Consider the following 26,940-nt stretch of genomic DNA (forward strand, 5'->3'; position numbering starts at 1 on the left):
CTCAATACTATGGAATCCTGAGAGATGTGAAGCAATAGCACTCTCTCCCAGAGAAGAGAGAAGAGAAGAGAAGAGAAGAGAAGAGAAGAGAAGAGAAGAGAAGGGGAAGGGGAAGGGAAGGGGAAGGGGAAGAGAAGGTCTTTGAAAACGATCTCTCCCCTGATTCCATATCGTTGAGCCGTGGCAGTTAAAGCAATGCCAAACTGCAGTGTAGGCGCACGCCTAGACGCCCATAATTCATTGTAAGCGTCTCTGAGAAATGTGAAGCTAAGATCTGAATAAACATACCCTGGGAGAACCCGACCGTCCACACAACCCCTGATAATTCGTGTCCATCACCGTTTTAAAGGGAAATGGGGGAATTGACACAATCCTGGGTTGTTTTAAAATAAAATAACATAGTGGGGTTTTTTTTGGGGGGGGGGGATATTTCTAACCTCAGGCTCGGCTTGTTTGTGAAGCCACCTAAAGAAAGAGGGCAAACGAATTGGCAGGGTACTTCCCACAGACTGGGAGGTCGATAGAGATCAATTAAAATAAAGTATGATGAGTAACTGGGTTGTTGTACGTTTTTCGGGCTATATGGCCATGTTCTAGAAGCATTCTCACCTGAGGTTTCGCCTGCATCTATGGCAAGCATCCTCAGTGGTTGTATGGTCTCTGATGGGAAACCTCACAACCTCTGAGGATGCTTGCCATAGATGTAGGCGAAACGTCAGGAGAGAATGCTTCTGGAACATGAACATCCAGCCCGGAAAACTCACAGCAATCCAGTGATTCCGGCCATAAAAACCTTCGACAATACATATGATGGAAACCTTCTGACAAAGAGCTGAATTTCTAATAGTGATGGGGATCACTAACCCGCAGCTAGGGGGAGTCACTTCGGGGTGAGTTCGGATCCGCTTCTCCTCCCTAGACGTGAACCTGAACGCCGGAACTCACGGAGCGGGTGATTCATCTCCAGACCGATTTCCTCCTAGAGATTGATAGCCCCTCTTATTCTAAGGAGAGCAACGAGGCTGTCAGGTAGGCTAGGGATACATTGGACGCTATCAAATCAATGCAATTCGACCGCTTGAGCTGCTATGGCTCCATTCTGACATTATAGGAGTTGTAGTTTGTTGAGGCACAAGCACTCTTGGGCAGAGAAGGGTGAAAACCTTGTAAAACTCCCCACGGAGCTATGGCAGTGAAAGTAGTGTCACACAGTAGAGCAGACATGGACAAACTTTGTCCCTCCAGGTGTTTTGGACTTCAGCTCCCAAAATTCCTGGCCTCAGGCCCTTTCCTTCTCCTTTAAGCTTAAGCGGCTGAGGGGAAAAAGGAAGGGTCCTGAGGCCAGGAATTGTGGGAGTTGAAGTCCAAAACACCTGGAGGGACAAAGTTTGATCATGCTTGCAGCAGACGCACCCTTCCTGGTGAACGTCGGGCACCAACAAAGCCGCGCGCCGTTCGAGAGGCTCCCTTAAAAAGCTGGCTGTAGGTGGAGGTAGTGCGCATGCGTGCCTCCCCCCCCCCGGGCTCTCTCTCTCTTTCTCCCCCTCCCCTTCCTCCCTCCTTCTCTCTCCGTCGCCTCCGCAACTTTTCTTACACTTCGAGGGAGCGGCGGAGGCAGGAGCGCGGCACTGGAGAAGGAGAAGAAAGAGGGAAAGAAGGGAAGGAAAAGAATGTAGTGGAAGGCGAGAAGGAGAAGAAGAGGAAAGGAAGGGGCACCGTTTGGGCCATGGATTGGGTCAAGCTCCGCCGCTGCATCCTGGCGCTTTGAATCCCGGAGTCGCTCGCTCGGCTGGCGATGGAAAGAGCTGCGACCAACGAGGTCACCTGAAGCCCGAGACTGAGAGAGAGGGAGAGAGAGAGAGCCCAGGAAGAAGAGGAGGAGGAAGGCCCAGAGCGAGCCCACGCTTCGCCCCGTCGCCTTTGGCTGATGGACCTTCGCCGGGCCCGGATCGCCGCCGCCCTTTCCCCTGGCAGGATCGGGGCTCCCCTGGCTTGGATTACTATTCTTATTCCTACTCCGAGACTCCTCCAGCGCCCCGCTTTCTGACGGCCCGCTTCACCCTCTCCCCAGTCGTCGTCTTCGCCCCCCTTTGGACCCCTTTCCGCGTCAACAATGGAGGTGAGTGCATTGGGAAGCACATACGGCTGTATCGGGAGGGAGGGAGGGCTCCCTCCAAAGAGGGTCCTGGCTGACCCATAGAGAAAGAGGGCTGGCGGGATTTCCTCCAAAGAGGGTCCTGTTTGGGGGAGATCGGCTCGAGAGAGGTTTGAAAACTCGCTCAGCCGAGAAGAAGAGGGGGGCTCCACAAAGGGGCTCGGATTTCTCAAAATATTTAGTTTAAGGTGAAACCGAGCCGGGAGGGAAGGGAGGGGAAGACGAGAGCCCAGCTTTTCTTCCCTCCTCGCTTTCAATCCCTGGGCATCTCTTCCTTCTCTCCGTTGGCGAAACTTTTCTGATGGACTTCTCGCCTCCCGAAGGGGGTTTGCCCATTCTCTCCGCACTCACTCACCCACCCCAAAGCCTCTGAAATGGGGACGGGGGCGGGCGGGCAATGGCTTTCCTTGGATAGTTGGAATCACGAGGAAGTCCTGTCCTATCCGTGCCCGGTGTGAGGAGGGCGATCCCGGACTTTCTTCCTTCTGGGCCTCATCACACTAGAGAATGAATCCACTTTAAATCCGGTTGCTGCGTCCTGCAGAGTTTCAAGTTTATTGAGGCCTTCTCCCTATACTGTAAATCCCAGAATTCCGCAGGAGGCAGAAAACGAATTTAAAGTGGATTCATTCTTTAGTGTGATGAACGCTCTCTCTTTCTCTCCCCCCCCCTTTTCTTCGTCCGGGGGGCCACGGAGAAAGGCCTGTCCCTTTAAGAGAAGTTGGCCAAGCGCCAAAGCGCAAAACCTGGACGGGTTTCTCCTCCTCCTCCTCCTCCTCCTCCTCCATTCCCCTCGCTCAAATTTTGCTCTCCATCGCTGCATATTGTCACCCGGACTCTTTTTTCTTTTTTCCAAAAAGGAGGGAAGCGGAGCACTTTCCCTCTCCCTCTCTTCCTTCCCTTTGGATCCCGGCTGTTTCTTCGGATGCTTCCCCAAATCCCCCCGAGTTGCCTGTTTGTTTTTAATTGTCAATTGTCTGCTAAATTACTTTCAGTCGCGGGGTCAGCGAAAGTTCAGCTTCACCCAGGAACCAAAAACTTTTTTTTGTTTGGGGAAGGTGTGTGTGTGTCTGTGGAAGGCGGGAGGGAAAGAAAACACTTCGAGTGGGTCTAATTTGAAACAACATAAAGAGAGGAAAGCGACCCGTTTTCTTCTGCCTCCAGGCTTTCGAGGAGCTTGTTTAAAAGGCGAAGGCCATAAAACCCTCGGAGCGACTTGTCCTTCCTTTTTCGTTCTCTACTTTGTTAATTTTCCGTCTCCAGACAAACACAAGATGAGCTGGGCTGCGAAGAAATGGCTGGGGAGCCTTTGGGGGCCTCCAAGCCCTCCTTCTCCCCCATTTCGGCCCTTTTACAGCCTCCCCCCTCCCCGAGTCGAAGGGGGGGGGGATTCTCCCGCTCTTTGCCCGCCTCCTCCTCAATTCAAGGTAGAGCCAGTGTGCAAAGGGCCGCCATAAAGCCAGATGCCCCCCAGGCTTCCCCGGCCCCCCTCTTATCTCGTTTCCTTCGCCTTAATGATCCCAGCGTTATTCTTTCGCCAAGGGCGCAGGCGAGCGCGCACAAAAGCGCCCTTTCTTCCCTTTGGAGGAGGGGGCCTGCGGGGCTTTGCCACTCCGGGAAAGAAGCACAGCTCCCCTCCTTGGCTCCTTGGCGCGCTTTGAGGTGGCTCTCCGTCCCCTCGATTGGACTCCGAGGCGCCCAAAAGTCCCGGGACGCTCCTTCCGAGCTATAAAAAGCATCGGCATCGACGTGGGATCGTTTGGGTTGCGCCTCTGAAGGCCTAGGTTAGGATGAGCCCAACAATCCTAAGAAAAGAGTGGAAGTTAATACAGACGGAGCTCCCCCCCCCCCAATAAAAAAGCGGGGAGAGCTGAGAAGTCCGTGGCTAGGAAGGCTTTCGTTTCGCGGCCGAGGCTGCCCCCTGTTGGCCAAGGCGCGGAATGGCTTCCCCTTTCAAGAGGGCTGCGGTGTGTCTAGCCAAGAGGGAAGGGATTGTCGAACACAGGATCCCATAACATGGAGCCAGGGCCGTGAAACGGGGGCCAAACTGCATGCCTTCTACATCTACAGTGTAAGATGAATGCAGTTTGACCCCCATTTAACTGCTATGGCTTAGGGCCTTTCCATACAGCCATATAACCCTTAGAACGTCAAGACAGAAAATTCCACAATATATGCTTTGAACTGGGATATCTGAGTCCACACTGGCATATAACCCAGTTCAAAGCAGACCATGTGGGATTTTATTCAGTGCTATGAGATCCAGGGACTGATAGCTTTACAAGGTCTTTAACCTTCTCTGCCAAATAGTCCTGGTGCCTCACAAAGATATAACGCCCATGGTTTCATAGCATTGAGCCATAGTGGTTAAAGTAGATTCCAGCTGTATTATATCTACTGCCCCCCAGATGTTTTGTACTCCAACTCCCACAGTTCCTGGCCTCAGGCCCATTCCTTTCCCCCCTCAGCTGCTTAAGTTGAAGTCCAAAAACAACTGGAGGGCTTAAGCGGCGGAGGGAGGAAAGGAAAGGGCCTGAGGCTGTTAGGAATTGTGGGAGTTGAAGTCCAAAAACACCTTGAAGGCCGAAGTTTGCCCATACCTGGTGTAGATGCACACAGCCAGGTTCTGGAGATATTGCGGGTGAGGGGGGAAAGGAAAGGGTTAAGGCTGTTAGGAATTGTGGGTCCAATTGTGAAGTCCAAAACACCTGGAGGGCCCAAGTTGGCCCGTGGCTGATCTACACCGGGTGTGTGCTTGCTCTGCTCTTTTCCCCATCGGGAACTAACCTTGATCTGCTCAGATAGGCGCCTTCCTCCAAACCCATTCCATGGTCTCAGAGAACCCCCAAATTCCACCAGACACACACAACACACAGGAGAAGAGACGCGAAGTCACACCACAGTGAAACCCAGAAAAGGTCCCAGAACAGCTGTTGTCATCGTATTATCGAAGGCTTTCATGGCCTGAATCACTGGGTTATTGTAAGTTTTTCGGGCTATATGGCCATGTTCTAGAAGCATTCTCTCCTGACATTTCGCCTGCATCTGTGGCAGGCATCCTCAGAGGTTGTGAGGTCTGTTGTCATCCTGAACTTGTTGTGTGCCTTCAAAGTCTGTTTGGAGATCCCAAGGCAGGGTTTTCTTGCCCCTTGGCCTGCCTCTGAGTGGAACTTGACCAAGCTCACCCTGTGGGTTTCTATGGCCGGCTGGGGATTTAAATCCTGGCCCTGCACAATCCTAGTGCAACACCCCATTGACCCCCCCCCCCTTTCGCGCCCGCCTTGTCTTGTTCCTTGGTGGCTCGGGTTCCATTCCAGCCAGTAGTAGTTGTTGGACCAAGCTTTTTGGGTAGAGGGGCGCTGCCTCCTAATGGCCAACTCCTGCCGGCCCCACGGATGGAGAAGTCAAAGGGGATGACCGTGGCATTGTCCTCATGTCCTGTTGACTTATCAGAAGGAGGTCTGCGTGACCTCCCAGGTCGAGGTCCCATCTGCACTGACCACTTAACGTAGTTCGAAGCTAGCCGCACAACAAACGCCCGCAAAAGCGCGGGAAAGAAAGCCTTCATGTGCATCTTTGTGAATCGCCACTCGGGTCTCAAACTGGTTCCAGGATTTCTGATGAGCTCATCTGCTCAACGAAACCACTTTCTTCCACACCAGTTTGGAACTGCATTAAGCGGCTAGTGTAGGCGCGCCTTCCTCCTCCTCCTCTCCCCGGTGAGCTCCTTGTCGCCCGCCCGCCCGCCTGCCTCGCTCCCTCCCGCTTCTTCTTCGCGATGTAGTGGAGCGTGGACGGCTTTATGGGGCATGAACTCTCCGCATTCCTCCCCGGCGCTTCAGACTGCTGGGGAAATAAACCGGGCGCCGTCCGCTGGCGCGCAAAGCCCTCGGGCCGGTTCCCCCGAATTCCTGCAGCCTTGTGTCACGGACACATCGGATTTCCTTTCGGGGAGGGGGCGCACGGAGAGGGGCCCTGATCCAAGGACGGGACAGGCAGAGTTGGGAGAAGGAACTCCGCGCCCCCGTCCAAGAGAAGCCAGGACTGCTCTCCATCCCTCTCGGGCACCGCCTCCAGGCGCACACAAGGCAGGCACTGAGCAGTCAATGCAGTTGAAGAAAGCGGTTCCGCTGTGCAGAGCAAATCCTGGAACTAGTTTTGTGGCCCGGATTAAGGGCTTTTGTTCGTGGACGTTTGCTGTCAGGCTTCCGCAGTTTGAGACTACTTTCGAACTGCATTTAAACGTCAGTGTCGATATGGACCAACAGAGAGGAGGACAAGCCAGGCCTTTTGTTTCCCGGCCTTCGTTTGGACATCACACTAGAGAAAAAATCCACTTAAAATCCAGTTTCTCTGCAGAATTATGGGGTTTGTAGCGTAGGGAGGAGCCTTTAACGTCCTTACTAAACTACAAACCCCAGATTTTTGCAGGAGGAAGACACCAGATTTTAAGTGATTTTTTTCCTCTATTGTGATGAAGTGGCAGGTCTCTTGCCTCTGAAAGAAACGCTGCGGCTTCTAGAGATGCTCATCCCGGGGTGAATCTTCTACACCAAGCATGGGCCAGCTTGGGCCTCCAAGGGTTTTGGACTTCAACTCCCACCATTCCTCACAGCCTCAGGCCCTTTCGCTTAAGCGGCTGAGGGGGGAAAGGAAGGGGCCTCAGGAGTTGAAGTCCAAAACCCTTGAAGGGCCCAAGTTGGCCCAGGCCTGGTCTACACTGTAGAATGACACCACTTTCACTGCCAATGCTCGGTGTTATGGAATCCATATGGAATCGTGGGTCTTCAGCGGTCTCGTGTCGAAGTGCTGGTGACCCAACAAACTACAACTCCTCGGGTCCCGTAGCCTTCAGCCCTGGCAGTTCAAGTGGTGCCCAACTACATTCCTCCTAGAGTGTCGGGGCAGCCCTGGGGAGAGCTGGGCTCAGAAGAGGGAAGAAAGCCCCGCGCATATCCATTACTTCGGGCGAGCCTGAAATCGCCCCGCCTGAAGCCATTTGCCCGACGGCAGCAGCTTCTCAAACCAGACCTCGACGGGAAGGAGGCCGTTCCCTCGGGCAACGAGTTGGGTTGAAATGGGGGCGAAATCGGAGCTCTGGAAGAAGAAGAGGAGGAAGAAGAGGAGGAGGAGGAAGAAGAAGGAGAAGGAGAAGAGGAAGGAGGAGAAGAAGAAAGTGCCCGCGTGTGGCGCGCAGGGAGACCGGCGGGTTGCTTTTGTATGTGTCCTGAGGGATCCCTCCTTGCGTTTCCGAGGCAGTCAGGTTCAGACAGTAGGAAAGGACCGACCCGTTTCTGGGCGTTTCCTCAAGAGAAAGCCCCACTGAACTCGGCGGGAGGTTGCTTCTCTGGACGAGGCGGGACGGGGGGATCGCAGGCTGCGAATGCCGTCTCGTAGGAGGCTTTTGAAGCCATGCCTTGGTTCCGTTTCTGCGCCGATTTCAAGAGCACATTTGCGCGTATCTGAGCCCTTACGACGAGGTAGACTAAACGGGATTATACATCGCTGGCAAGCCTTTTTCTACTGCCCCCCCCCCCCCAACCTAACTGAATCGTATTAGTCGGACAAGAGGAGTCGGGAAAGGATCCTATAAGGCCGTCGGCGGTCCTGGTGGAGATGTAGTGGAGACCCGAGATGGCTGGCTTTCTCTGCAGACAGCGAGAAGGCCACCCGTGAGGGAACTTCTCTCCCTCCCCCACTCCTCGCCTGGCCCCTTCCCCCTCCTTTGGGCGCTCCTGTCCATGCAGCTGGACTCCGCTGTGCCTGCCCTGGCTAGTGCTGTGGGGTCGTGGGAGTTGCACTTCACAAGCTTGGTCTCCTTCTCCAAACGATCCCTCCTAAGAATCCACGCAGCCCAACAGACACCAGAGAAGCCCCCCACAAGGATGGTAAAACATCAAACATCCGGAAGACCCCATGGCAATGTCCTTACAGATGACCAATTCTCTCACACCAGAAGCGACTTGCAGTTTCTCAAGTCGCTTCTGACACACACACACAAAGTTTTGAACGGCATTGATTCTACAACGTACATGAGCCCCTTTGGCATCCCATCCCCGATCGCGGGAAAGGAAGCTTTCGGGGTCCCGTTATCCAGCCTCCTCCCCCCCCCCCCCCCACTCCTCTTCTCTCTTTGACTCCTTGGTGGACGGGAACTGTGGGGAAGCCCCTTTAGTCCCGAATCGCTGCCGGGGTATCATTTCCCGCTTGCTCATCCCGGCATAGCGCTCGTCGCCTCCCGGGCCCTTTCCTCCACCCTGGTGGGCGGCCCCCCAAAGGTCTGATTCCCCACAGAGATCGGGGAGGAAGGGGGCTGCGAGTGTGTGGGCGCGTCATCCCTTCTCTCGCAACTGACCCCCCCTTCCCCCCCCCCGCCCCCCACACACACAGAGCAGAGGATCTCCGACGGCTGGAGGCCAAGAGCGCCTCTCTCTCTCTCTTTTCCTCCCCCTCCCCCCTGCATTGGGGCCTTGGTGGGGAAGGAGGTAGGGGCCCTCTCCAGCGGTGGGGCGGGTGGAGGGGACCCGCAGGGCGCGGGCTCCGTTTCCAGGGAAGGAAGGAGCGAGGGAGGGACAGGGCGGGGATGATAAGGGAGCAAAGGAGCCATTGATGTGCTTCCCTCCCTTCGCCTCCCCCGCAGCTCGGCCTGGCTGCGCCACTTGTTGCTCGGCCCTCCGTCTGGTCAGGGGGCGGCGAAGGTCCTGGGCGCCATCGAGGGAGGAGGAGGAGGAGAGGAAGAGGAAGGCCGGGGCTGGCCGGGCTCGGCTCTCCCCCGCTTTTCTCCTGGCAGGCAGCCTTTGGGGAGGGGAGGGGAGGGGAGGGGAGGGGAGGGCCGCCCAAGGAGGCCCGGGTTGGCTCGGCCTCGGTTGAAGCGCCCCAGCAGCCACCGCCAACCTCTCTTTCCTCCCTTCCAGAGGTCCGTGGCAGCGCGAGTCCACCGTGGAGCTTGGCGGACGGGAGCCATGCCGCCCAAGGCTCTCTTCTTGGCTCTGGCCGTCTTTTCCTCCCTGATCCAAGTGGTGATAGAAGCCAGCTCTTGGTGGTAAGCATACTTCTCCATTGCTCTTCTCCCCTCCTGCTCATCCGCCACATCGAATGAGCAAAGCCCGTCTTGCTCCGGGGGACATTTCTCAGGCTCCCTCTCTCAACAAGCCTACACTGGGGATCCACTTTTTCGCTCCTTCTTTAGTTGGGGGGTAAAACGGATCTGGGGGACTCCTGTGCATTTATTTCTGCAGTCGTGTAAGCACCCGTTTTGGGATAAATTAGCCCTGTCGGGAGGAAATAAAGTGTGAGCTCATGCTGAGGAATGCCCAGCTCTTGTTGTAAACAGGTGGGCACAAAAGCAGCATGCTGGAACATCTCTAAGACACAGGCTGAAATGTTTCATTTTACAATAATTCAGCCTATGAGGCTGCATAGTCCTGAAACCCATTGAGTTGGGAGGAAGCTCCTTTCAACAGAATGGGATTTGTTGTCGAAGGCTTTCATGGCTGGAATCACTGAGTTGTTGTGAGTTTCCTGGGCTGTCTGGCCATGCTCCAGAAGCATTCTCTCCTGACGTTTCACCCACATCTATGGCAGACATCCTCAGAGGTTGAAGGGCCTGTTGGAAACTAAGTGAGGTGTATGCATCCCTGGAATGTCCAGGGTTTGAGAAAGAACTCTTATCTGCTAGAGGTACTTGTGAATGTTGCAATTTGCCACCTTGATTAGCATTAATAGACCTCTCAACCCCTGCCAGTCATAGATGTGGGTGAAACGTCAGGAGATAATGCTTCTGGAACATGATCATACAGCCTGGAAAACTCACAACAATCCAGAATGGGATTTACTTCTGTACACAAAAGTTTTAGCTTCTACTTTAAGATTTTACATTTAAACTGAAAACAGCTACCACTCCAAAGCACACATGTTGAGGTTTTTATCGCTCGCTCACTAGGTGAATTCACTCCTCCATGAATTTTGGTTGTGAACTTTAAAGTTTTCATCATTTTCTCTTTATTGACACCAAACCTGCATCATCATTATCTTCATCATTTTTATCCCACCTTTCTCTTAAACTAGGACTCAGAATGGTTGGGTAATCCTTCAGCTGTAGATCATTATTGTCTTTTAAGAATTCACACAAGAACGGGCCTTCTGCTTGTCTCTCAGTTTTAAAAACTGGGGAAGCATCTCAGGGTCCTTGTACTATGCTCTTAAAATATCTGCTGGGAGACTATGAAATATGGGCCAACATCAGATTGAGATAGCTGTATGACTTGGTTTAAATACCCTAAAGACAGCAGATCCCATCTGATCTTGAAAGCTAAGCAAGTTCAGCCCTGGTTAATATTTGGATGGGAGACCACCAATGACTACCAGATGCTGTGGGCTATATTTCAGGGGAAACAACTGGGAAAACTACCTCTGAGTATTTCTTGCATACAAAAATCCTCTGAATTCCATGATAAGTCAACAGGTGACTTGAAAGCACAGACATATGATGTCTCTTTTGAACATAACTTGAAGCATGTGGTTTGTGTTAACTTTTTGACCCTTAAACAACATGGAAGATTTTCTGCCTGTCACATTTTGCCCAATCTTTCCCAATACATTGCTGGAATTTGTTTTAGGACTGAATCTAGGCTGCCTCTGCACCCGATTGCTGCTTTTTTTGAGCCTGCCCCTTGCTAACCCTTCTCTCTTTCTGTAGGTCTCTGGGTATGAACCACATGAATCCAATGAACCCAGTTCAGATGCCGGAGGTGTACATCATTGGGGCCCAGCCGCTGTGCAGCCAATTGACAGGCCTCTCTCAAGGACAAAAGAAACTCTGCCACTTATACCAGGACCACATGCAGTACATTGGCGAGGGAGCAAAGACGGGCATCAAGGAATGCCAGTATCAGTTTCGCCATCGAAGGTGGAATTGTAGCACTGTGGATAACAACTCTGTTTTTGGCAGAGTCATGCAGATAGGTAGGAAAGTGCCCTGGAGTGTATCTGTGTGGTACTTACAACATGTTGTGTGCCATGAAAACATGCCAGGTTTTTTATAGGCTTTGAAGCCTGTCAAGAAGGGGGAAACTGTAATTCTCTTACCCAGGGTTGTTTTTTTTGTCAAGACAGCACGTGTGAGACTATTCGCGATGTGCAAACAGAAGAGTAGCATTCCTATGTTGTCCCAGTGTGACTTGAAATAAATTAGTACCTAAATTGGAACTGAAACTAGAAATAAATTGTGGAATTTGGCCATTACAAGAATAGTTTTATATCTGTAATTCTAAAACTGTGTATTACAATATTTGAGGGTTTTTTTTTTCTTCCAGTCCACCCCCACCATTATTTTTTCCATATAGTCCATTCTTCTTTCATAGTATTCTGGTATATTGAACCAGAACTAAGTCAGTGCAGTCTACTATCTAGTAAATATATTCAAATGGTAGCATAAATCTCTATAGAACAGTTGTTCTCAACCTGTGGGTCCCCAGGTGTTTTGGCCTACAACTCCCAGAAATCCCAGACAGTTTACCAGCTGGGTTGTTGTAGGTTTTTTTTGGGCTATATGGCCATGTTCTAGAGGCATTCTCTCCTGATGTTTCGCCTGCTTCTATGGCAAGCATCCTCAGAGGTAGACCTCATTACCTCTGAGGATGCTTGCCATAGATGCAGGCGAAACGTCATGAGAGAATGCCTCTATAACATGGCTATATAACCCCCCAAAAACCTTACAACAACCCAGTGATTCCAGCCATGAAAGCCTTCGACAAGTTTGCCAGCTGTTAGGATTTCTGGGAGTTGAAGGCCAAAACATCTGGGGACCCACAGGTTGAGCACCACTGCTGTAGGAAGAAGACCAAAAAACTAATGCGTGCAAAAGGCAGTTTAAATTTAGAAGCAAAATATGTTGGCATTTGTAGACAGTGTACTCTCAGTGAGAATACACATAGGTGTTGCATGTATTCAAATAATTGTTGTTAATTAAACCTCCTCCTTGCAGCAAGCAACCAGTCCTTATGTGCTGAGACTGGATCTTCCCTCAGTTTCCTTTCAGAGCTTCCCATTTGCTGGAGAGCTCACATCAGCACAAATACTGCCCCTGGTTAAATTTTAAAAGAGCTGATTCCTGACATTTCCTGTGTATAGGATTGGGCTCAAAGGCATTGTCGGTGGGATGATTGATGGATTGTTCACCCTCCCATTATAATTATGGCATCTGCAGGTCTACATCTGTACCTCTTTCCCCCTGCCATAGAATGCATACTTTAAACATAGTAGCGTTGCAAAATGTTGAGACCTAAATCTAATTTTAAACCCCTCTTTTGAAACAGGATAGGAAAGGATTGGATTGGCTTTTTAAATTAGATTAAAGGTAACTTCATTTGTGAATTAGAAGGCTTCTGCGTTGCTTGGAGGGATGTTGTTAAGCCGCATTTACCCTGAAAGTTAATTTTATGTAAAAATAAGCTTTACAGAAATCTCAGATTAAACATTTTCCATGACTTAAAAATTGCACTAAATGGAAACACTAGCTTTTATTTTTTGAAGACATCAGCATTTTCTTATAGGCATGCATTATAGATGCTGTAGAACTGGAACGTTGTAAATAACTGGTTAGGTTATCACTAGCTCATTTTGAAAAGCAAATAAAAAATAGGCAAATGAGGCAAAAGGTTCTCTGATGTCTAGGTTGTCATGATCTCTTTATGCACAATTTAGAACCATACATATTAAAGTGGGTCCCCATTGATTTCAAGCCTCCTCACAAAACTCCCCTGTATGTATTCCTCCCCCTCCCATAACACCCCTGGATTTACTTGATTTAATATGAGCTGCATAAGTGGTCACTTGGACTAACTGAAAATAGCAGTGAGCATAATGTGAATATCCAGCTCTTAAGAATCCTGAAAAGCGTATTCATTGAGAACAAGTATGTGCTGTCATTTCATGGTTGTCCCAGCTGCTCTGAATAATCCAGGCACTTGGCTGGTATTTCTCTTGAATGAGGAGCAAGGTCTTGGCACTAGATGCCACTGCCTGGGGTTGCAGCGCTATAAATCCACTGGCAGTGCAGTTACTACAGAAACAGAGGCAGCTGGACTATGTCACTAGATCCATACATTTCTCTAGCACTAGTGGTTCTCAACCTGTGGGTTCCCAGATGTTTTGGCCTTCAACTCCCAGAAATCCTAACAGCCGGTAAACTGGCTGGGATTTCTGGGAGATGTAGGCCCAAACACCTGGGGACCCACAGGTTGAGAACCACTGTGAGTCTAGGGCAGTGGTTCCCAAAACTATGGTCCTTTTGGACTTCACCTCATAGAATTCCTGAATATTGGATGAATTGATTTTGGACTTCACCTCATAGAATTCCTGAATATTGGATGAATTGATAAGAGCCTCTAGGAATTGAAGTCCAAAACACTGGGAGGACCAAAGTTTGGGAACTTAAGCTTAAAATAAAGGATGAACAAAAGTGCAGCTCCTCAGATATTGTTGGACTACAGTTCCTAACATTCCTCACTTTTGACAGTATGGACTAGGACTGATGGGAGATAAGTCCAACAACATAAGGAGGGATTCATGATACCCATGCCCTAGCAATAATTTGTTGATTTGACATGGAAGAATGATAAGATTATACATGTTTGATGTTTCTCACCAAATAGAACATTCCTGACCATTGTTGGCCTGAAATTAAGTTAGCAGGAAAATGAAGTTAATTTGAATAGTTCTGAATGGTTCTTTTCATGGCTAAAATGGCAAATCATTTATCCCCAGGGTAACTAATGATAATCTGTATCCAATGTAAATGTTGGCATCCGGTTCTGTGAAAGACAATCCAGTGTTCCACAATATTGCTGGTTAAAACTGTTAAGCACGCACCTTCCTTGCTTTGGAAATATTCTGGAAAGTTCGTTGCACAATGTTAAAGAAGTATGCTCCCCCCATCCCCAAGGGTGGAAGTAATAGAGCAAATTACATTCCAATGGCTCATTAAATGACCACTGACTTTTTTTTTTAAATTGTGCCCGTCACTGAACTTGCTGGGAATGGGAAAAATTCTACTGCTCCGACAGTAATAATGGGATTTCCGTTTCAAGTTGGGAAAGCTTTCTAAGTAAATATAACATTGTATCATAAGTGTCACTTCAATCCCCTGTAAATCAGTGGCACCTAAAGAGCCGACCTTATTGCTACACATCACTTTGTATAGTGCTAGAAAACCCTTTTATTTTCCCCTTCAGAACAACCCTTAGTGGAAATGAATGATGTTGGTAATACAGAATGACAGGGTGCCCTCCAAATAGGAGACAATTGTTGTCATATTCCAACACATCTGAATGATTTCGATATTCAGGCTGATATGTAAGATTGTTACAGGAGAATCCTATTTTTGTCTTGAACAGGGAGGCAGCATGCTAAAGAAACCTTTGCTGGCAGAGAGACTTCTAGCAATGCCAGGCTTGACCAGACTCTCCTTAAATGTTTTCAGAGTCTTTCACCACAGCCTGCAAAATGTGTTTCAGGCTAAACAACCTGTTTTCCTCTCCTTTGCAAATAGACGTCTTCCATCCCTTTCTTTTTTTTCTTTTTTTCTTTTTTGCAGGGGGGTGGGAGGGGAAGAAGTCCACCTTTGTGCTTTTGCTTCCATCTACCCATGAAAGGAATATTTGAAAATATATGTTTGGGGAAGAATATAAATGTGGTATATTCCTAAATGACAGTAAGGCATATATGGTAGAGATGTGTGTGGGAAAGTGGATTAGAGGGACAGAGCTATTAATTCACTGTGAATTATATCTGAATAAGAATTACAGGTTTTTTTAGTGTTTGTTGTGCAGTGTTCAAATTAATCAGACTTTTGTGATAGGAGCAATGATTGTTTTGGGATAAGTATGGTCACAGAAAAAGCTGACTGCACAGCCCTATGAATACTATAGACCAGGCATCCTCAAACTGCGGTCCTCCAGCTGTTTGGGCCTCAACCCCCAGAAGCCCTAAAGAGCTTGTTCAGTTGTCAGGAATTCTGGGAGCTGGAGGCCCAAACAGCTGAAGGGCCGCAGTTTGAGGATGCCTGCTATGGACTCTCAGTTAACTAGCACCCATTGGGATTGATAGATGCTGGATAAATGTACCTTCTGGTTGCTTGAGAGTTGTTATTAATATAATTAATACTATATCTCATACTATATCATACTATAAACTCTGTATTGACATAATATTGAAATGCAGTAATTAAAATGAAATAAATACAAACCTAACTTAATGTAACACAGTTTTACTATTTTACTGCATTATAAAAATAGCCTTTTAAAAATTAAAAGCATTTTTGCTGATTGCTTGAGATTTTCAGTTGTTTGACTTCCAATTAACTGAGAGTCTACTGTATGCAAATAAGTGATGTGATATATAAAAATCTAGTGGAAGATTTATCAGTGGAAATAATATCGAGGATTACCCATGCTCTCTATGAAATTGAAGTCTCGGATAATAAACTCATTTTCAACCAAGTAAAACATGTAGAATTGTTTTTTGACACACATCTTTTAGAAATTTTATAAAACTTTAAAAGACCCTTGGTTTAGAAAATTCAGCCAAATATTAAGTTCATAGGGTTTCCCCTACCCTGATTTGGAATACCTGCTGTGTGATGACATGGGCCATAGTACAGCTAAACTGTCTTGTTGGGTGGAGAAAACTTCCCTTGATACTATTATAGATAAGGGCAGAATTATTTAGCTAACTTCTTGAGGGAACCAGGGCATGTGGCTTGTGGATTTTGTTAAGTTCAAAGCAGTGGAACTGAATTAGTTGGGGGCAAATTGGATCCAGAGAATGCATGAAGAACTGAGTTCCCTTTAGGATATTCATTAAGTGGTCAACTTGAACTGCTGCACAGCTAATAGCATAAAAGTTTCTCTTAAACATCTATGTCAGATCTTTAAAGTATGTTAAGTGCATGTAGAGTACACTTCTAGAGAAGGCTTTAGCTATTTTTCTCCTTCAATGCATAGAGCTGATATCCAGGTCAGAAGCATCTCATCTCTCCTACAAGCCTTTCTTATGAGATTAATTTACTTACTAGAGATGTCAAGATGGCGAATTTCTTTTTAAGTAGCTCCTGTCAAAATTGGCTTACCACACAGGAGGAGTTTTGTGTCATTTCCTATTTGAGGTTTATCTAATACCAACAAATGTGGTGCAAGTCCGCATCACACAGTTTGCCTTTTCGAATGTGCATTAATCACCCTGGGGAAAATCTCATTTTTAACGGTAATATATCTTTGTCTATAAGGAATAATAAATGTACATGCCTGGTCCTTACACTGAACCCCACTCTCTCTTCATTTTCGCAGGCAGCCGGGAGACCGCTTTCACCTATGCAGTCAGTGCTGCTGGGGTTGTTAATGCCATGAGCCGGGCCTGCAGAGAGGGGGAGCTGTCTTCCTGTGGCTGCAGCCGGGCTGCCCGGCCAAAAGATCTCCCCCGGGACTGGCTGTGGGGCGGCTGCGGGGACAACATTGATTATGGCTACCGCTTTGCCAAGGAGTTTGTGGATGCCCGTGAGCGAGAGAGAATATACCAGAAAGGGTCATATGAGAGTGCTAGGATCTTAATGAACCTTCACAACAATGAAGCAGGAAGGAGAGTAAGTATCACCATCAAGTTTTATTTTCCCACCATTATTTTTTATTTTCCTACCACCATTTCTGCCAACCTATTCCTGCTGCTGTATTGTCCCTAAGTTCCATTGTTTTCCTCACACCTGTGTATGGCTGTCCTTTGTAATTTGATTCCAAATTCATTTTTTTCTAAGACCTAGTATGTGATCTCAGAAATAGCATGTGAAAGTGAGTGAGTGGGTATGAAAGAGAACAAGAACACTGCAATACTTCTCTTTAGATAAAGAAGAAAAATTGTATTGATGAAGGCTTTCATGGCCTAAATCACTGGATTGCTGTAAATTTTTCAGGCTGTATGGCCATGTTCCAGAAGCATTCTCTCCTGACATTTCACCTGCATCTATGGCAGGCATCCTCAGAGGTTCAGGTGAAACATCAGGAGAGAATGCTTCTGGAACATGGCTATACAGCCTAAAAAACTTACAAGGATCCAGAAGGGAAAATGTTCATTTTGGAGTGATAAAGAGCAAAAGCCGATGAAAGAACTCACCAGCTGAATGATAATATTTGATTGGCCATTTCTTGATTTCTTCCTCCACATGGGGCTGAAGGTATAATCCCCCCCCTCACCCCCCCCCAGTTGATCTAATAAAATTGTGCAAGTTACAGTGAATTTTCTGCAGAATAGAATTTTATGAGTTTATATTTCCAACCAATCCAGTTTTCTTTGGAAAGAGTGAAAGAATTGCTGTGTTTGGTGGAGCAAAATGTTCTTTTCTTTTTTTTGGGAGGGGGGGCATTCTCACTCTTCCTTGTAAGGTTGTGAAAAAAACCCCCACTAACCCCCTCTGTATTATTAGGAAAAAAATGCCCTTCTGTGATAGAAGTTGGTTTTTTATGGCTTTTTAAATCTTCAGAATCTTTTAAACCAACGAGTGTAAACTTGGTTTTATTGCCCTGAAATGGAAGCAGCCAAAGTCATTATTTTCCTAGAATTGATGGTGCCAGGAGTAGTCGGCTGGAGAATTTGCACTTGTGTTTTGACATGAATTAAAATGAAGGATAATTGAAAATTAATAGCATTTAAATGTGAGAAGAAGGCATCTGAAGGTATTGGGAAGGCCAATTTGTTGCTAAACAGAAGACAAAATTACTTTTCATGGTTGCTGACATTGGCTTTGAGTTGTTTCCCACTATGACCCCCTTTGAGCTGCCTTCTTACAATAGTATTTGGCAGAGCTTGAACTTCCCCCCTCCCTCAGACACACTCTCTCACACACATGCGCGCACACACAGGCACACAAACTTTTTCACACACACTTTTTAATGCTGGGTGGAAGTGGCATTCAGCATCCACCTAATGTGTCAGACCCCAGGATTTTTGGGACTGTGTCAACACTGACTCATGTCTATTTATACAGGGTAAATTATCAAGGTCTCATTGCCAAGGCTTTAGAAAGAGGATATTGCGGTGTCAGGCTGTCCCCCACCCAGAGGTGTTTGGGGGTTTTCTTTTTAGGATGGAGTCACTCAGCCATACATGGAGACTGGTGTGGGAGGGAGCTGGCTGAATGGACAGTGGAAAATCTGCATTAGGAGCAGCATGCATTTTGAGTGGGATGGAGAAGGAGAGAAAGCAAGAGGAAAAATCTGATGCAAGTCTATTATTGTCAAGCCAGTCACTGACTGGTCAAGTGTTATTGATTAGACTGACTTTTGAAAACTGTAGATAAGGCCACTTTGTATAGATCTATTAATTGTCACATTCTTTCAGCCTCGGAGAAAAGCAAATGCAACCAGGGCCGTAGCCAGAAAAAAAAAATCTAGGAGGGTTGAAAATTTTGGGGTGGGGGGAGTTGAAACCTGCCTCCTAGCTCACGTTGAAGCAAAGAGCACAGCAGGGGGCAGAGCAGCCTTCAATAGCCTGGAGCTCCGCCCCTATCAACCACCTCCACCAAGTCTGGCCTTCTTAATGAGAGCATCCAACACCCCCCCTCCAACTTGGTTGCTTCACTACATCGGCTATTGCTGCAAGTAATGACAGTGTGAATAAATTGTCAGTATTTGCTTGAGATAGTGCTTGCAGTTCTGGAGGGACTCTTAATTTTTTGGGTCTCACAGACTTAGCATGGGGATTTGGTTAACTAGTTAAAATTCATGCGTAAACCAGGTTTTTTTTTAACCTGAAAAATTTGAGGGGGGGGGGTTGAACCCCTAACCGCCCCCCCCCCCCCCCCCCGGCTACAGGCCTGAATGCAACCCCACTGAACAAATCATCCCAAGAGAACTTTGATATAGGCTTGCTTTAATCCATAGATTGGAAATGGCTTGAAAGCATGCAACCACAACAGCAATTTTTTAAGGTTGGGAGTCAGAGGATTTCATGTGGGCTCAGCTGTTTCTAGTTTTTTTTCTTTCTTTGTGTGTCTTCTGTTCTGGTTCTGTTGTCTGCTACCCCCCCCCCCCCCAGCTCCTCTTTCAAATTTCCCTTTTAATCACTGTTTGCCTAATCCCACAAGCTAGGTAGGTCATAAACTTTTAAGAAACTGTGTGCTTCATAGCTTGAATGTGAGCTTCTGCCCCAGTTGTTGAACAAAACTGACCACTCACCATGGCATGGGAGAGAGGAAGGTGGACGTGACCTACTATTAACCATTCTGAGCTGGGAAGAGACAGCAGGAGGAGGGAAGAGCGATGAACCATCAGTGTTGACATGTATAGTAGCTGAACAAATGATATCCCCAAAGACTACATTAGCTTCTGCTTACAGGGCAGTGATACCCTAGGCAATTACCCACTTGAAGGTTGATAGTTGTGTCCCAATTTACTGCTGCCTCCCAATGCTAAAAGGTAACAGTGTGGTGAGCCTCAGTTCCATCAACATTAATTAATTAATTATTATGTCGCCAGATCCAAACCTTAAGCTAAGGTCTAGATTTTTTCCAGGTGCCAAAGTTGTGAGGATTGACTCTTGGGTCTGCTTCCACAGTCCTGGGGTCAATCCCCACAGCCACCTCTCAAGGGGAAGCCTGGAGTTTGGGGTGGGGGGTGGGGACGGGCTATTTTAACCTACTTCCTCCCAGGTTTCTGCTATGTCTGGAAATAGCCATGATTCAAGCTGGTTCTACACTGCATTAGATGGTCAGTGTAGAACCAGCCATAGTGGGGTTGTTCAAGTTGGAACTTGAGTTGGATTTTTAGTCCAGTATCAGTTAAAATGATTTTCAAAGCTATAATCAGCAGTTACAAAAGCAAAGCATGGAGGGTGGGCAGAGCAGATAGTTAACTGGCATGTATTTAGGGTTTTCATATAAGAGGTGAGCAGCACAGAAAAGGCACTATATAATTAATACATTTTCATTTACCTCCCAAAAGAAAGGAGGTAGTTTGCCAATATGGCTGATAGGCAGTCCCCGATTTACCATTGTGCATCAGTGTGCTTAAGCACAGGGCCTCATGGGCCAGGGAGGTCCATCTTCCTGCCAGATTTTTTTCCCCTATGGATTTAGCTTATTTGGTGCAATTCTAAATTTGAAGATGTTCTATTTCAGAGTGATTCCAGACATGATGATAGAGTTCATAGTCTATGTGATTGTGCCCTACCAGGCCTACCTCTTTCAGGGCCCAAGTAAGGGGTGTCATAACTTAACTAGCACAGGGCCTCATTTGTCCTAAATCCAGCACTGCTGATAGGAGAAGAGAAATTCACTTTATAAGGTGCAACTACTCAAAAGGGCCTAAAGTAGGCCTGGATGTTGTGAACTAAGCACATATATTGTGAAGAGACTGATTATGAGACATACATTACTTCATAGAACTGAGACTCAAAACAATTCACAGCAAACACAGTACTTTGGAGTCTTACGTGACCAGGAGTTTCTATAATTATAGAGAGTTTTCCTATTCACAAGAGCTGGCCATTTGTTTTAATAGAGCAGGTTTGTGAGTGAACATGGACTAGAGACACTTCCAGATGAGACCTTTATTATGAAATTGTCTTTCCTCATTTTACTGGGTGTTGTGGGAATCCAGATATTGCATCTTTCATCTTTTTTCTGTCTTCAAAAAGAAAAGAGGTGGAGGGCAAGTTGTCTTTGATCAATGTCTTTTGACTGGCAACACTCAAAGTATGGAAGCATTTTTTATAATAGTCTGATGTAGACATACAAAACTTCAGAACAGGGTATCTTCATATTGCTATTTTGCAACAGCATTTGAAACATGTAATCAGCCATGAAGGCCTGTAAACTTGAAACCAGTATTAGATTGTAGGTTACCATTTCGATTGATCAGAAATTCACCCTCTAATTCTGGTAGAAGCTGACCACAGACATGCAATGGAGAATCTACAAATGCATAGAAAAGTGTAGCAATCTATAGGTCCTCCAGCACGACCTGCAGAAGATGACCAGAGAGTTGTGCTGGGGGACTTAGAGATCCTTAGATACTATAGACTTCATCCCATGGGTGGGGTGAATAGGGGGAAATCATCTTAGCTTGGCTTTTCATGTCATTCTGTTTCCAAATGACCTGGAGAACTTTCTTACCCCCTTCACACATGTTTTCCTTCTCCTGTTTCTACAGAAATCTTCGATTTCCTTTGCCATCACATAGAAAAGTACAAACTCCTTCCAGTTTCTTCCCCTCGTGTTTTTTTAAAAAGTGAACTTCTCAATTCTTATATAACAAAGTAACATGATTTCAGCATTGTGATCACTCGTTAATTAAAAAAATGAATATAATTATTTACTGCTCTGCCTGCTGTCCTTAGTGGCAATAACTGTCTTTGGGATGCACTTAATGATTGCCCACAAAACAGAAAGAACACAGAAAAAGAAGACAATCCCCATTACACCTACATTTTGCCATTTTAACCTGTCTCTATGTGCAGTGAACCATCTAGAGTCAATTCCTAAATGTCTTTAAAATCCTTGTACACTTAAGAAACGGACTCAAATGGGGAGCTCATGGAATGGTTGTGTATCATCTGATGGGCTCCATGTTTTAAGTGTATAGAAATGCTTGGAGAGTTGGATGAAATCCTAAATCCACAAACGATCAAATCAGCAAACATTAAATCTGCAAATGGGGTACACTTAATTATAGTCAGCAGTTCCTCCAAACAGGGGAGTGCAGCCTGGCTTAAACACTTTAATCATATAAATGCCACCAACCAAACTAATGAAAACACTATGTACAACAATGGTGCTATGTAATAAATGATAATAATGATAATCTGTCAATAGCAGTGAGCCACTGTATACAAATGGTATTCCATGTCATGATTTATAGTGGCATGAGTGTGGTAGAAATATTGTAAGAATAATAAACAGTAAACATAACTCTGTTTCAGTTTTGACTTGACAATTGTGCTTATTTGTTTTATTCTAGCCATTTACAGCCAGCATTTCAATATTATCCCCATATGTAACAGCTCATGTATGTTCAGTAATGGATATGTTATAAACATGTTTTCTCTGTTTGATAGGGAGATATCACCCAGACTAACTTGTCCTAGCTTTCCTGTATCCGAGTTATTTATATTAGAAGAATGATTAAATTAGCCCAATAAAAAATACAAAGAAACAAAAAATCCCAGATGGACACATTTTTCATTTATTATTTAAAATATCTTTACTCCCACCCTTCATCAAGAAATCCCAGGGCAACAAATTGACCTATCCAGATTCCCCATTGTGCCTAGTTAAGAACCCTTTTCAAGAACAGTGAACAAATACAAAGTAATTGTGTGTTAAAAATTCATTCCTCACAATTTTGCAGTCTGCCAATAAGACACCTCAGAGCATAGCTATTTTTTGCCAGAGTGTCAATACTGAGCTTGGAAAGAAGATGTTGTCAGTTGAAATTGTTCTCTTGTTGGGGAGTGAGCTATGCTGAAATTTGTACTCTTGTATGTGTCAGTAATGTTTGCAAGAGATGTACTCAACTTCTTCCTCTTTCTGATTCCTGCAGACTGTGTACAGCTTGGCAGATGTGGCCTGCAAATGTCATGGCGTATCTGGATCTTGCAGTCTGAAGACCTGTTGGCTACAACTGGCTGACTTTCGCAAGGTTGGAGATGCTTTGAAGGAGAAATATGACAGTGCAGCAGCTATGAAAATCCATCAACGGGGCAAGTTGGTGCTAGTGAATAGCCGCTTCAATGCACCAACTATCCATGACCTGGTGTACATTGATCCTAGTCCTGACTATTGTGTGCGCAATGAGAGCACTGGCTCCCTGGGCACTCAGGGGCGGCTGTGCAACAAGACTTCAGAAGGCATGGATGGCTGTGAACTCATGTGCTGCGGCCGAGGCTATGACCAATTCAAGACCGTGCAGACGGAGCGCTGTCACTGCAAGTTCCATTGGTGCTGCTATGTAAAATGCAAGAAGTGCACAGAGATTGTGGATCAGTTTGTCTGCAAATAGATGGGAATGGGTGGCAGTGGTTGTTCTACCAGCAGGGGGAAGGGGATGGGATTGCCCTGAGATAATCTCCACTCTTATTTATAGAGCCCAATGGGTCGCTTTTCCTGTTTATATATATATATATATTAAAAAAAATGTGCAAAGAGAAGTGATGGGAATCCTTGCTGCATCCAGCTCAGACTGTGCATAGTTTTATATATATTTTTTCTATAATGGGGAAATACCTGAGATAATATTTATTTTACACAATTGGAAATACAACTTTAAAATGAAAAGACAGAGAAGCTTGAGGGGAAATTTGTCCCATTTCTATTTAGTCTCATGAGGAGGCTGGGCAGGATGGCCCTTGTAGTTTCTTCCAACCCAATGATTCTGTGACATAGTGCATATGCAATAGATGATATATCCATGTGCCATGCTTTAGATTGGAACATGAACCATGCAGACTTGGTGACGGATGTGTGATAATTCTTTCCTAGCCCTTTTGATCAAAAAGAAACAACCAGGCATACCATCATCCTAGATACATGTTTTAGGGCTGAGCAAACTGCGGTTCTGGGGCCATGTGCTGTTTTTGCAGCCCTTGACTCCTCCAAACTTCCTGGACCATACTTGTTTCCCCTGAGAAAGTCTCTGGGAGTGGCAGATACCCATCTGCTAGACCCTCATTGCACTGTTATAACATCAAAAGCATACACTGTATACTCATATATAAGTTTAGAAATTTTAGTAAAGAAAACCAACCCCTAAAACTTGGGTCAACTTGTCCATGGATCAATGTGAGTACTTTATCTTAACTTTCATTATATAAAAAAGGAACCATCTCCTTCTTTGAGTAGAGTGGCGAAAGACAAGAGCTTAGTCCAACCCTTCTACTCACTCCATCACGGTACTGCTTCTGACCTTTTTGAATGCCTGGACAGGGAAATGGCAGCAGGCCCTAAGGCCTCTTCCACGTAGCTGTATAAAATCCACATTGAACTGGATTATATGGCAGAATGAATTCAGATAACCCACTTCACAGCTGATATTGTGGATTATCTGCCTTGATAATCCGAATTGTATGGCTATATGGAAGGGCCCTGAGGTGACATTGGTGCTTTCCTCTCTCTACAGAATGGCCCTTGACCTATTCACAGATCATATCAAAATCCATAATTTTTGCCCCCAGACCAGGCCTCAACTTATAAACGAGGTTGACTTATATATGAGTATATACAATAACCATTTTTCAGAACCTGAATTGATTTGGATCAATTTCCAAGAGATACAGGGTATTTTTTTTTTTTTTGCATCCAATTGCCCCTAGAAGGATCCCAGGGGCAGAAGTTTGTTCATCCCAGTCTAGAAGGTTTAGAATGTAACTTCCTGAACATCAGTTGCATGGCAACTTGGAAAAACATGGGTGAAAGCGCAAGATTCCCAGAGCTGTGTTGCTTGGCTACCTCTAAAGGTATATTAATCTCACGTGGCATTTTTCATTTATGCCTGAGATAACCTGTGAATCTGCATTGTGGGGATGATACCAACAAAGAAGCTAACCTTTCAAGAATTTTAGCAGAGGAAGATGCACTTTTCTCATAAGCCCCACCGAAATAATGCATTTTCTGTGTCTCGGTGGAAAGTGGAAAACTTGTTAACTGGTTGAGGTAAGACCAATTCTTCAAATAATCTAGCAAATCCAGGAGGAAGAATATCTGATTATATAGCATTAATTCAAGCAGAATTTCGAACACAACCATTTCATAAAAAATCCATAATTTTACTGCCTTGCTTTGAAGGAATATTGAAGACCACATAGAACTTCCTAAAGCACGTATGCTACTTTTAATGGGCCTGCAATCTGCAAAATTCTTTTTTTTTAAAGAAAAGAAAAAATAATCGGAATTGAACTAATTCTTTGTCTTTAAAGTGTTATGGGTAGTCAAGTCCTTTTCAGAAGTGGAAATGAACTAACATTGTGGAATTTTGGAAAATGCTGGTGCAGTATGATATAGTAGCTTGATATTTTAATAATTGACTACTACAGTTCAAAATCAAGTATGATGCAGTATCCACTTTATCATCCTGTGTTTCTTTTGTTCTTTGTTTTAATGCACAAATAGAATATATTACAGCTATGCGCAAACTTGCTCAGACTGTATTTGAGCAGTTTACTTATATATGGGGAAATTGGTCTTCTGGTTTCTGGTATTTCAAACCGTTTAAAAAAGAAAATACAGGATTTTGAAAAAAATAATTAATAGCCACCCAAGTTACTGCTGGGAACAGTTTCTGTGTTTAGACTAAGCACATATCACAAATGTCCTAACATCACTTTTAGGTTTTATTTAGGTTGGATTCAAGCCTCTTTTTGTGGGATTTCATTACACATTTGGATGGCCATCTGCCAGGGGTGCTTTGAATGTGATTTTCCTGCTTCTTGGCAGGGGGTTGGACTGGATAGCCCATGAGGTCTCTTCATACTCAAGGATTCTATGATTCTATGAAGATTAAGCCAGCCACAAATTATTAAATTCAAAGGAAGCTCTTCCAGCTCAATTCAGTGAAATATATCTTCTGAGCACACTCTGGTGTTTATCATGTTCTCGGGCTGTAGGTATGGAAAGCTTAAGGAGTTAGTTTTAGAATCTCTTTTCCTGTGGGGGCATTATTGCAGATAAACAAACAAATAAAGTTTCTTTCACAGGTGGCCTTGATTCACATAAAAAGAGAATGTTCTTTCAATTATCACAATCTCATGTGGTATTTTATAGCTTTGACAGTCCCATTGTAATTGGAACCTGCCCAATAAATAAAAGCAAAAGAGAATGTATGCCATTTTAGCATTACTCAAAATTTAAAATTTTTGACAAAGCTATGAGCTGTCTCATTAGTTCCATCTTTTCCAATGTTGATCGCTCTTAATTTATTATGCAAGGCAATATTTACTTCCCTGGCTCCTCATGTTGGAAAACCAATGTCAACTTTGAAAATAATAAAAAATAAAGCACTAGTTCATTAAATATGTCACTTTTGGTTTTTATTATACAAAAACCATAATCCTTTAAAATATGCTCAGTCACTTACTCTACATGGAACACCTGTCTGTGAGCAGAGAGGGGTGTAATGATCCTAGTTATTAAAATGTTATTTAATGTACAATATTTCACTTGTGTTCTTCAGATACTATGTAAATCTACCATGTCCTCTTTGTTCTGTACATTTAATGTACATATTTCATCTTGTGTGATTTGTATATTTCACTGGTGTTTTTTTTTAAAAAGACTTATGCCATAATGGAAGATAGACTATAAAAATAAAATATTGGTTATATAATGGGAGGTGGTTTTAATTTTTTTAAGAAGAGGAGTTCTTTCAAGAGCAGTAAAATTAACACGTACCACTCAAAGGTGTTTTTTTAATTACATTTAAGATGAACATATTAGAGTATATAAGAGTTTCATAGATACAGGAATTTATGAGAAGTGATCAATATTTGATGTAGGACTCCTAAATTTTGCTATGAAATTTTGCTGTGAAAAGCTGCTGTGAAATTCTGTTAGAATTCTGAGCTACCTCTCTCTCTTGGGCAAACTTTTCTTGATCCAATTAGGAGCTGTATACATGTTCATCCCTGGCTAGATAGGAAACCAAGAGGCAGTATGGATCTTTGATGGTGAAGTTCTCCTCTCTGAGACATCAGCCTGGAAAAGCCATGGCTCTATTGGAGAGCCGGCATGGAGTAGAAGCTTGATTGCT

At 45.4% G+C, this 26,940-nt stretch overlaps 1 protein-coding gene across 1 annotated transcript; it reads left to right on the forward strand.

The window, feature by feature from the left end:
* The first annotated feature begins 1,557 nt into the window (after positions 1–1,557).
* WNT5A (Wnt family member 5A) lies at positions 1,558–26,517 on the forward strand. Its single transcript, XM_060766069.2, has 5 exons — positions 1,558–2,119; positions 9,070–9,197; positions 10,854–11,119; positions 16,501–16,793; positions 22,741–26,517. The coding sequence occupies exons 1-5, from the start codon at positions 2,114–2,116 to the stop codon at positions 23,197–23,199; spliced, it is 1,152 nt and encodes a 383-aa protein (XP_060622052.2). The 5' UTR covers positions 1,558–2,113; the 3' UTR covers positions 23,200–26,517.
* Positions 26,518–26,940: the final 423 nt, after the last annotated feature.

The sequence above is a fragment of the Anolis sagrei genome, chromosome 2, assembly GCF_037176765.1.
Source record: "Anolis sagrei isolate rAnoSag1 chromosome 2, rAnoSag1.mat, whole genome shotgun sequence".
NCBI lineage: Eukaryota > Metazoa > Chordata > Lepidosauria > Squamata > Dactyloidae > Anolis > Anolis sagrei.